The sequence below is a fragment of the Solea solea genome, chromosome 12 (genome assembly GCF_958295425.1).
Source record: "Solea solea chromosome 12, fSolSol10.1, whole genome shotgun sequence".
NCBI classification, from domain to species: Eukaryota; Metazoa; Chordata; class Actinopteri; order Pleuronectiformes; family Soleidae; genus Solea; species Solea solea.
Window position 1 is genome coordinate 17100686 of NC_081145.1, and position 12338 is coordinate 17113023.

The following is a 12338-nucleotide window of genomic DNA, read 5'->3' on the forward strand; positions in this document are numbered from 1 at the left end:
AGAGTTCTCACATAACCCGCTTTCTGGAATACCCCTCTGATCTGGTATAATTGTTTGTTATTGTTATAGTCTGGATTTGACTGAAAGTAAAATATTAACAGTACCTCCATTAATTCATGCAATAATTAACACACATGTCTTGTTAAATAGTTTAGCATTTAATTATTTTTTATTTTGCTTCTTTACACTGAAAGTGAGCTAAAAAAGTAAGTATCTTTCCCAAGCTGACATTATAGTATCAGGATTTTTGATTCAACAATTCAGTAAAGTCTTGATATGACTCAGTGAAACTCAAGTTGCTCTGTTAATGATGTACTCGCATCAACTTTAACCCTCCTAAATGTTTCATTGGACCTTTAAAGTGTTTACATCAAATCAGTATCAAGTAGTAATACTAAAGGCAAAGCGATGAAGCATCTACACTGAAAAGAAAAAGTGTTCAGCTGGCTGATTACTGAGGTCAAGAACGTGTGACCCTGCAGGTCCTGGGCTGTAATCTGTCTGACAAGGTCAGTAAACTGTGGTTAATGAGTGGCCGTTAGAAATAAGTGGTGATATGTGGCAGGAAAACTGTACAGACACACTTCTGTCAGTCAGCGCTCAAGTGCTCGGGGTGGTTTGTGGAGGTCGTTGTTTGTTCCGACTCTGTGTCTGATGACAGCTAAGTTCTTCCACCTGGGTGTTTTCCTGTTAGGACGTCCCTCAAGGACATTCCATCATAGCTTTGGAAATGAAACATCTAAAGAGCATCTTCCACAACTGGACTGAAGCCTCCCCACCAAGTGTCACACTATGGTCTCAGGAAACTTTTATTACCCTGAGAAAAATGACAGGCTTTTCTTCAGGGAAACGATGAATTGTTTGTTTGGTCCCATTTCCTTGATCTTCTCCATCATCTACAATATGCAACAATCTAACCACAATAAACAAAAACAGACAAGTTCAACCTCCCTAATATGAAAAGTGTCAAAGATTGTAAACATAAATATACATAAATCAGATGTTCACAGCTTCACCTTGTGGAACTTCTCCCTAGACAATTAAGAGGCACAGAACCTTCCATTTCCATGGTTTCAAGTTGATTGATTTAATTGTTTTGTTTACATTTAATCAAAATAGAAGTTTTATTTTGAAATGATGGCTCCATTTAGTAAACATTTGATTGTCTTTTTTTTTTTAAGAATCAGAGAGTAAGGAGTGTGATGGCAGTCGAACAGACGAGGGCGGCGCTTCTCCTCCTCCTCCTCCTCCTCCTCCTCCTCTTCTTACTCCTTAAAAGTCAATTCAGTTTCCACACTGAAGTTAAATTCCGGAGTGCGTGTGTGGGTGATGACATAATCTCAGGATAATGACTGCAGTGATCACTGACTCACCACCATGACAGACGTGGATAAAGTTCGTGCCTGTGGGGTTTCCTCATTTGCGCGACCTCAGATTATTTCATAAAGACAAGGACTGTTGGATTAATGACAAATGAATGTGCACGTGTCCGTGGATCGAGCTGTGGAAAGGAAACATCCTGCTGCTTTTGCCGCTGCACATAAATCCTCCAGAATGAGACTGTGGACTTTACTCATTGTTTTCCCGGTGTGCGCATCTTCTCCTCTCTTTACCGGTGAGTTTGAGACTTTTGTTGTTATCTAAAGTAATAAACAAATACATAAATGTGTGGAATTACAGTTACAAAACGACACCACTATTCCCTTATAGTACCTCAAATACTCGGTGGTGTCTACTTTTGTCTTCACCTCCAGGTTTTGTTCATTGAAACAAATACAATAATGACTTTAATTCAAGGTCCAAACTTGCAAAGGATGCAGGGAAGTTGAAAGAAGAATATTCAAATGCAAAAACAAAGGCAGGAAATAAAACAGCAGGTTGCAATTAAAAAAAAACAAAAACATAACATAACATAACATACCCTAAATACAATGACCCAAAAAGACACAGGTGCAAATCACTTAACAGGTGAATCACAATCATTAGGAATACAAGACAAACCCACGTATTAAAAGTTAACACAAATGCAAGAAACTACAAGGTAAAACAGGATAATAAGATGCACAAGAAAAAAAAGATGAACAACCAAACATGCAGCTTTTAACATGTAAAAATACATACATATCTATTTGCAATTATTTTGACAGTGGTAGCCACTGTGCCACAAATCTGAAGACCAAGAAAAGCCCCTGCGACATCTAAATAACAGACAACCAAAGTGTCCAAACAGAATCATTCAGAACAGTCCAGTTCTCATATTTTTTCTTTATACCCTTAAATATGATGTTTATTTCTCTTGTTTCATATATACTGTTATTATTATACCTGTAACTTTGCACATTGTTCAAATAAAACGGGGCTTGCTGAATGTACTGCTAATGAACAAACCACATTTGATGTATTTTATTCACAGAAAAATCTCGAGGTAAAGTGGAGAGCAGCTGCTCCGGCCGAGCCTGCAACCCCCGCATGGGCAACCTGTCCCAGGGCAGAGTACTGAGCACCCAGTCCACGTGTGGCTCCAACTCCTCGGAGCTGTACTGCTTCCCCCGCAGCAGAGGGACCTGCTCAGCAGTGAAATGCAGCAAGTGCAGCTCTGCCATCCCCGGTCAGACTCACCCTCCTTCTTCCATGAGCGATTCCTCTTTCAGATACCCCGACACCTGGTGGCAGTCTGCAGAGGGGGTGAAGGAGGAGACGCTCCAGTTGGACCTGGAGACTGAATTCCTCTTCACCCACCTCATCTTGGTATTCCGCTCCCCGCGCCCTGCTGCCATGGTGCTGGAGCGGTCGCAGGATCATGGGCACACATGGAAGACCCTCAGGTACTACGCCAGGGACTGTGAGCAGGTGTTTGGCCTAGCAGAGGCGTCACAGGCCGGGGAGAAGGGGGCAACCTGCACCTCCAAGTATTCTGGAGCTTTTCCTTGTACCAGAGGAGAGGTGAGTCTAGAAAGATGTACTTAGTAACAATAACATAAAATGGCTAATAAGTATAAGTGTTTCATCCAAATTCATCCATTCATGTGTTACACTGCTCACAAACTGGCAAACAAATGCTCCTAAAACATAAACTCCTTATAATGCAGGTGACTGTGATGTAATTTCACTCAGTGAAAGGATTAGGGCATTATTTTCATAATCAATTATTTAATCGTTTGGTCCATAAAATCGAGGTTTTTCAAGCCTGTAAATGATGATGTTCTCAAATGTCTTGTTTTAATGATTTATTTGTTACACGATGAAAGAAAGTAGAAAATATCCACATTTAAGGAGCTGTAAATCTGAGTCTTGTTAATTCAATTCATGATGGTGAACATGTTACATTTAACACAAGACAAGGACATTATTATGTTACCCAAGCAGATTTCTCAGTTTTTATAAAATGGTGGTGTTTAAAAGAAGAAGAATAGTTTATTACCCTGCGAAAATGGTGAAAGCTGTAATAAAAGCAGCAATAAAAGCAGTGAACAGTACAAAACACAGACAGCCATACACCCTCAACTCATACAATAAACACATAGAAAAGTAATAGTTCATTTGTTAGGGTTCCTGTTGAGTTCAGTGATGGCTTTAGGATAAAAACTCCTGGACGGCAAGAGAGAGCGAACAGGTGGTGGCAGGAGTGTGTGGTGTCTGCCAGGACGCAGTGAGTCCTGAAGATGTCTTCCAGAGAGGGCAGGGGGGAGTCCAACTATTTCCCCCTGCTCTTTTGGTGTCTCTCTGGAGGCTTTTCTGGTCGGTTTCCGTGCAGTTTGCACACCAGGCTGTTAGACAGTATGTTAAAACACTTTCAACAGAACACTGGTAAAAAGGTATTTCATTAGAGAAAACACACTGAAGGGTAAAGTTCATTTTAAACTGTTGTGTGTCGTGTTTAAAATGCCATAGTAAAAAAATGAATTCACACAATGCTGATTAAATCTATCAGCTCCACACGACTCTCCCTGTGTTTCTCAGTGTAGCGGTGCTTGGATCTCGTGTCACCTGGCAACATTCCCACACTGCATTGCACACAGAAAGTGATTCATTTTATGACAAGACAGATGGAGGCCACAGCAACGCTATGCCGGTAAAGTGAGGCGGCAGCAAACAGGTCGGAGTCTGACTGAAAACACAACGAAGCACACAGAGAAAAGTGGTTTCTACTACCACTAAAAAAAATCTGGTGGTTCTGCAGTTTGAGGGGAGAGAGGGGGAGACCTCAGTCAGGTCTGATAGTATTGCTTGACAGAGTCATTTTCTCTCTACTGGGTAGAAATCTGTTTTACTCCAAAGTGGATCAGACCACGTTGGGAGGTTTATGAGTGAATGTCAGAGTGAAAACTTGCTTCTGACTGATCTTGTAATTGCAGTGTATTTGCAGCAGGTATGTGTTTGTTTCTGCAGAGTTTATCAGTTTATCGCGTAAGCCCCCAAGCCATTATAATTATAAAATAGAAACAGACACAATGCTCAGTTTGAACTTGCCGCTTGCCGTACACAGCTGGAATACACATGCCGTCGCTACAAGTCCACCTTTTGTTCGTGCAAGAATGACTTTTTTGTGAGTTTACTGTAAATCCCTGTGTTGTTGACATGTTCTTAACCAAATTGTGCCATTTATACGAAAACCTGTATATCCATTATGACACAGTATAAAGACTGCCCTTCTTTTTTACCGTGCAAACCGACAATGCAGGTGTTTGTGTGTTACAGAGACTGTAAAGTGTGCAGTTTTTCATTTATTGGGGGATTTGGTGAATGCAATGTGTGTGATTCAGTTAAATTACATTAAATACAATTAAATTGGGAGTAAAGAGTTAAAATTAAAAAAAGGAAAAAAGTTGTGTTTGATAGTCATTTATAAAAATGTACGTAATATTATACTGGGCAAAAAAACATTTTTCCTAATTGTGTCCACTTTTCAAAGGCACAGAAGATCTGAAAGTTTCACATTTGACCAACATTGAAGGTTCTGTGTCTGTGTTTTATACTGAAGCTGATTGAAGTCGCTTCATGAAAAAGAAGAAACTGATCATTTACCCTATTTATTTGGATTATTGCTTAGATGCTCTCATTTGTAATTGCTAGATTTGATGTTTTTTATATGTGAAACTCAGGCGACGAGCGATTCATGTCCTGTCCGTCATGTTCCAGGTGATCTATCGCGCCTTGTCCCTCTGGCAGTCAGTGGATCCGTATGGACTGGCTGCACGAGACCAGCTCATGATCACCAACCTGAGAGTCCGCCTGCTTCAGCGTCAGCCGTGTCCGTGCCAGAGCAAACATCCCCGCGCTGCTGCTCTTCCCACAGATCATTATGCCATTTATGACTTCATTGTCAAGGGCAGTTGTCTGTGCAACGGACACGCTGACCACTGTGTAGCAGCCGAGGGTTACCAGCAACAGAACCCACAGAAGACGAGTAACATGGTGAGCTTCTCTGAGCTGAAGTCAGCGACTGTGCGTGTGTGTGTGAAACTGCACCATCAACGCTCTGCTGTGAAAACCCACAGATGTTACAGTATGTCTTGCTGACGGCCTCAGTTTGTCTGCCTTGTGGTGAAATTGGGCGGTGAAGGTTCTGGGTATATTTCTTCTCTTCCCACCGCTCCCTCCCTCTTACTCATCTGTGCTCAGGTATGTGCCGCTGAAGCTGAGGGTTGGACTGGATGCGAGGCCATGGGTTTACCCACCATTACAGGAATTTAGGGATGCGAAAACCTCAATTATGGTATTTAGCCTAATGCTTTAACAACCCGCAGTCTCTGTCATGTCATTGTCTTCGCTGTAAGTGGAGAACAGAAGCACCAGTGTAACTCTAACACACTGTGAGGAGGAGTCAACAAGTTACACAAGGAGCTTTAAGCTGCACACAGCGTGTAAACACAGTCATTATCCGTATGGATTTTAGAACGTCACAAACGCCATTATACTGAAAAGGCTTGCACTTAATATCTATATTCATCGGCCAATTTATTGTGTACGCAGGCCACCTAATAAAGTGGAAGGAGTGGCTGCTGTAGCCCATCTGCTTTAAGGTTTGACATGTTGTTTGTTCAGCGATGGTCTTCTGTGTAGTCAGGTTATTATTTGAGTTACTTTTGTCTTTCTGTCATATCGACTCACTCCGGCCATTCTGCACTTTTAAAGTCACTTAAAGGAATACTTCAAATACTTGCATTTAGCTTTGTATTACTAGAATAGTTGTAGTATTTTGGAAAAATTGTGATTCCCAACCTCAGTTTCCCCCTGAGTCAAGCAATATCTTCATTCTTTTTTTTTTTGTTATGTGCTTGATACTGCTACGCTACTTCCGCACTTTTTAGACCCACTCGTAGGGGGGCGGGACCTCATCCCCAGAATGTAAACCGTGTCCGCCATCTTTGCTAACAGTTACGCTAACAGGACCAAGTGTCAGTGGTGGGCACGTAACAAAGACAAGAATGAAGATATTTCTCGACTCAGGGGAAACTGAGGTTGGGAAGCACTATTTTTCAAAAATACTAGCCCTATTCTAGAAATACAAAGCTAAATGCAAATCTGTGAAGTACTCCTTTAAAACTTTCTTCCTCATCCTGATGCTGATGTTGAATTTCAGCAGGTCGTTGGATAGACGGATAGATTGATGGATTAACACTGTTGACATATAAAACTAAAAACATACTTTTTTTGACCCAAGACTTCCTCTGTGTGTTGTACTTGCCTTGCAGGTCCATGGCAAGTGTGTCTGCAGACACAACAGCGCCGGTGACCACTGTGAGCACTGTGCACCTCTCTACAATGACCGGCCATGGCAGGCTGCCAACGGCCTCAGCGGAACACCACACGAGTGCCAGAGTGAGTGATGGGGCAAGAGAGTCAAACGCAGAGTAGGACACGCAGCATGTAGACTCCTCTCAAAAATGAATTTAGTGTCACAAGTCACTTGTCGCCTTTTTTGTGCGCTGATGTTTGATGAATGTAATGTCAGCCAAGTTCTGCGTGATGAGCTAAGGACAGAGTCTCTCTCTCTCTCTCTCTCTCTCTCTCCTGTCCATCCCAAACACAGAGTGCAAGTGCAACGGTCACGCCGAGAGCTGCCACTTCAGTCGTGGATTGTGGCTGGCAACAGGCCGGCGCAGCGGCGGCGTGTGCGACAACTGTCGCCACAACACAGAGGGCCGTCACTGCCAGAGCTGCAAGAAGGGTTTCTTTAGAGACCCCGCTCGTCCAAAAACGGCATCTGACTCCTGCACACGTAAGACCCCCGTTTTTTCCCCCCTCGCAGTCACACGGTCACGCTTTGCTATTCCTCACTCCATAACTCCGCCTTGATTACACCAGCTGAGAATTCCAATTACAAGGGGCAGGCTTTGATTTATGGAGGGCAATAAAGAGGTCTTATTTTTTTGTTTTGACACTCCAGATTAAAACAGATTGCCTTGTCTTTCAAGTCACTGCCTTGTCAGTGACGAGATATCGAGATGATCTTCTTTGGCAGGAATGACAGAGATGTTTTGGAATTTGACTTTCATTGTAAACAGTGGAGGAATTTCTCACGGTCCATGTGAGCATGCAGGATTTTTTCCCATACTTGCCCCCCCCCCCCCCCCCCGTCCCCCTGTGTGTTGGGCCATTTTTAAAAAACAAACATGCTGTATTTGGAAACAAATGAGACACATGTGTGACAAAAAGAAGCAGCAAGCAGTGGGTCTGACAGTCTGGACAGAGAGTGATGCACTGTTTGTTTTTGCAGCAGCTGCTTAAATCACAGTTAGCACTTATGCCCAGCTTGTGACTTATTATGAGAGGATGATTTAGTACATGATGAAGTACATTTTACATCTTGCACTGCCACGGGAGTTCACTGTGTACACACGTCTGCTTTTGTGTCCACACATTTGTGTTTGTCCTTTGCGTACGTGCATGTGCGTCATGTTCACTGTGTGGTTGTAGGTTTGTGCCAGAAAAGGAGGAATATCTTAGGGGAGATGTTAACATGTTGTCAACTCTTGTCCTCTTGCAGCCTGTTCCTGCCACACTGTGGGCTCTGTCCTCTCAGGTGGCAGCGCTCTCTGTCACCCTACCAGCGGGCAGTGCACCTGCAAGCCTGGCGTCGGAGGCCCCCGCTGTGACAGCTGCCTGATGGGATTCTGGGGGCTGCGTGAATATGGCTGCCGACCATGTGACTGTGCGGGTGACTGTGACCCTTTTACCGGTGACTGCATATCGGGGTGAGAGACCTTAACATATGTTTGACCAGATATCAAACTGATTATGAGGCACTTGTGCATATAGCACCTTTTTGTGCTTTTAAAACCAGGCTATGAAGCATTTCAATGTCGTAAAATGTTGTAAATGTCGCTGTTATTTGCCAAATTTTCACTTGATTTATAGTCAGGAAACATTCTTCTCATCAGTTTCATCAGTAGCACATCAATTTTGTAAATGATGCTGAAAATAGATGATAAAATGTGACACACATGAGTGTTCACCCTGTGATTCACAGCTAGTACCATCCAACTGGGGATTGTTTTGCAACCGGAAGACTATGTCCAATCCAGCTTCCTCCAGCATGCTTGTACTGTGTACTGTGTACTGTGTACTGTGTATATCACACTGTTTATACATAAGAACCACATACACTCCTACTTCAAAAAAAAAAAAAAAAGCCCTGGACCTGACTGTTTTTTTTTTACCTCTGCACCACAGCTCAGATGTGGACCTCTCCTATACACTCTCTGACCACACAAGACACGGCAGCAATTACAGCGAGACAGCACAGTTAAGGGTAGAGGAGCTTTTCTCTGCACTGCACCACTCTGGTGAGTCACAGGTCAAGTCACACTTCATACTCTGCACACTCACCAGCGCACATAAATATATAGAAATGCAGTCGCTTTAGTTCTTGTGAGCCATAACAAGGAGATGACTGACACAAATCATTCTGGTTATGTTTCATTTTTCCAGACAGATGTGAGTGTGTCGCGGTAACACTCGGCAGCGCTAAACTCTTCTGCGCCGCAGACTACGACTATGGTAAGTGGTGTTTGACACAGTGAATTGATTGAGTATTGTGTAAATCAGTCATGCATTGTGGGGGCCACTCAACATCATAAGAAAGTCTGTTGCAGCGTTAAACCCACGACTGTTTATAATGAAGTCATAAAATAACTCTGGTTGTTCCACTTTATATTTGGCGCAGTGATTCCCTGAAGGCACCCTTGTTTTCCAAATGATAGAATTTCAGTTTACACTTGATGTTTGTTGCTCACACAAACACAACACGCATCCCTGATGCCTAACAAACATCCTGAAGGCATTTCCTTCCTCAAATAACAGTTAAACATAAGAGTTCTGGCTAATCTTGAAACCAGTATTGTTTATATCGGTGTTTATTTTAGCAGTCTTCCTCTTCCCTGATGTTAAATAAACAGTTTTTGTAGTTCCCCAATGGGCAACAAAGGGATTTTGGTTTTTACAAGATGACTCCCCTTTAACCTTAGGAATGTGCTATGAAAGAGGTCTGTAGAGAGCAAGTTTTAAAGTTTGAGAAGTTAATCATCATCATCATCGTCGTCGTCGTTATCAGGCTTGTGTTTGTAAAAATGAGGAAATTCATCACATTAGCAGCAAGGATGTTGTTTTCTTAACAATCATTTAGTAACTGGAACTGCAAATAAATAACAGACAAGCTCACCTGTAAGTAAAGACACACACAGTGACTGTGGATTATTACACAACTGCAGCCTTTAAAACATCGCACAGACCTGAATCACTTAATCTTTACAGACATTGCTACTTGAAGCTGGTGTTTGTGATGAATCTGTGATTGAGACACACAAATCCTGGATCCCCGAGTGATGGAAAGACACAAGTGACTCATGTCTCACCTTTTCTCCTCTGTCCAGATTGGTGTGTGTGTGTGTGTAGATGCTGTTATTTCTAGTTGGAGTGAGTGATTTCTTAACGTTTTCTTGGCAGTGCTGGTGGTGAAGGTGATGTCAGCCCACGATAAAGGCTCCCATGCAGAGGTGGAGGTTAAAGTCAAGAAGGTCTTGTACCAGAACCCTCTGATGAAGATCCAGACGGGAAGTGTCACCCTTTACCCAGAGTCCTGGACTACCCAAGGCTGTACATGTCCCATCCTCAACCCAGGTCAGCTGACGTCAGTGCCAATGAAAGAACGTGTTGCTCTTGATGCAGAGTAAGACGACTTTAACGAACCCTGTGCTGGAAAGATCCTCACAGAGGGTGGCAATGTTTTAGTATCACTCACTTAGTTGAGACGTTTAAAGCTTAACACTTAAGCCATCTATCGCACTGTTATGAAACTATTTGACATCCAGCACGTCACCATAGCAACATTAATCTAAGGCAGCCATCACAGAGCGGCAACATAACCAAGGATGTTTTTGGCTGCATGTGTCTGTGAGCAGTATACACTAAAAAGTAAAGAATGGATTCAGGTGACATTTTTGCACGATGTAGGTAAATCATTTGGATTTAGAATTTTTAAAAACTAATTTTAAGTGTATTGGCACAGGGAAACAGAGCAGTCTTGGCAGAGTTGTTTCTCTATAGTTATAATTATATGACGGTATACAATACAAAGATACTTTTCACAGGGATTTTTCTGTATTCTGTGAATTTTTTTCTTGTTTTTTTTTTTTTTAACATTTGTGGGCTTGACATTTACTGATGCCCTGCTCTGCCTTCCTCTCTAGGATCTGAGTATGTAGTTGCTGGTCATGAAGACTGGAAGAGTGGCCGACTGATGGTCAACACCCAGAGCTTTGTTAAACCATGGAAATCGAGCCTGGGACACAAAATCTTCCACATCCTCAGGAAAGAGTGTGGCCGGTGGTAGGTCATCGCCCAGACCCAGACTCAACTCAGACTAAATGGGCAAAAAAAAAAGAAACCGAGGAACTGAGGAACTATATTTGGTGTTGCTTGGACACAAAAGTGAAAGCAACAAAAACAGGTACTACTAAAGAGTCCATTCTTTGATTGGGTGAAGATGTTGTCACAGCTGATGACGTGAAAAGAGTTGTGTTTTCTCAGACTGAATCATCCTTGTCTTTTCACACAAACTGGTGATAAATCATGAATGAATGATTTAACATGAGAATGTGTGTGTATGTATATGTGTACAGGAGTGGGGATGTGTGCATATGCTGAGTGTCCCTGTGGGTGTGGGACAGTGCAGGTCCACACAAGTAATTCCTGTGTGAGGAGAGATGATGCAAAACAAAAACATTAAAGGACTCTCAGGTGGTTTCTCTGGCACACTCAGCTGATTGAGTTACAAGAGTGGATCATTGTCAGGTTTCCTCTGTCAGACTTGATTCTGTGAGGATTTTCTCTTGTCCTCAAAAGACCTGCTTCTATATGAGGTGGAATCACATGAGAGGGGACACTTCAAGACACTTCTAATCTGACTGTGTGTGTGTGTGAGAGAGGGTGCACACCATTCCACCACATGTTTCTCTTCTTGGCCAGTGACTCTTGCCGTCCTGAAATAAATACGTATTAAAAGCCTGGGTACTGATTGTCATCACACTGTATCCAATACATGTTTTTGAGGCAGACACAGTTAAGAATAGTCCCGGTCTGCTGTCTCCAAGGAGAATTACAAACTGTGCGTGGAGGTATGATGCATTCCTCAGTCATACCATTACTACCAATGTCCTTGTCCCAAATACTTTACCAAAATAAGAAAAACTGGGCTTCAAATGTTCCTCATATGGGACAAAGTGGTGATTTACGGTACATGAGTGTACTCTGCTGTCAATGTGACATTTGTAATGCTATTTCTGTCTGGCCTATATGTTATTTTTTTTCATTTAAACTGCATAAACTCTGTCAGTGAGCTCATTCTTAATGCTTTAGAGAAAAGTCTATATCATTACATGGTCACATTATGCTGAAGTATGAGGTTATGAAAAGCCTGCAGCGCCTTCATTTGAAGAGGTGATTGACCTACGTATGTCATAGTACTGCCATCCGTTGGTTAAACGAGAGAAATGCACTTTTACACGGTTCAATTTCTGATCATCAAATGCCAAATGTATTTGCTACAGCCAGCTGTAATCAATGTCAATATTTAATTTAAGTTGCAGTGTTCACTTTTTTTTTTTTTACAAACCTTTTAAAGAGTTCTATCTAATAGGAGGAAGGGTTATAAATGTACAAGATTTCTTTTCCAGCTTTTTACCTAAGATGTAATGTATGTGTTCATGTTAAATAACGTGCAACATGCAAGTGAAGTCGTAATTCATTTATTGGACATATCTATTGAACATTTCTAATTTATCTATTCAAAATAATATTAGGTGATACAGAAACAAAAATCTCATAATAGTCTAATA

At 42.1% G+C, this 12338-nt stretch overlaps 1 protein-coding gene across 1 annotated transcript; it reads left to right on the top strand.

The window, feature by feature from the left end:
• The first annotated feature begins 1321 nt into the window (after positions 1 to 1321).
• On the top strand, positions 1322 to 12183 carry LOC131469989 (netrin-4-like). Its single transcript, XM_058645472.1, has 10 exons — positions 1322 to 1615; positions 2414 to 2943; positions 5140 to 5415; positions 6696 to 6822; positions 7034 to 7222; positions 7991 to 8198; positions 8677 to 8789; positions 8935 to 9003; positions 9949 to 10122; positions 10692 to 12183. The coding sequence occupies exons 1-10, from the start codon at positions 1474 to 1476 to the stop codon at positions 10832 to 10834; spliced, it is 1971 nt and encodes a 656-aa protein (XP_058501455.1). The 5' UTR covers positions 1322 to 1473; the 3' UTR covers positions 10835 to 12183.
• The last annotated feature ends 155 nt before the right edge of the window (positions 12184 to 12338 follow it).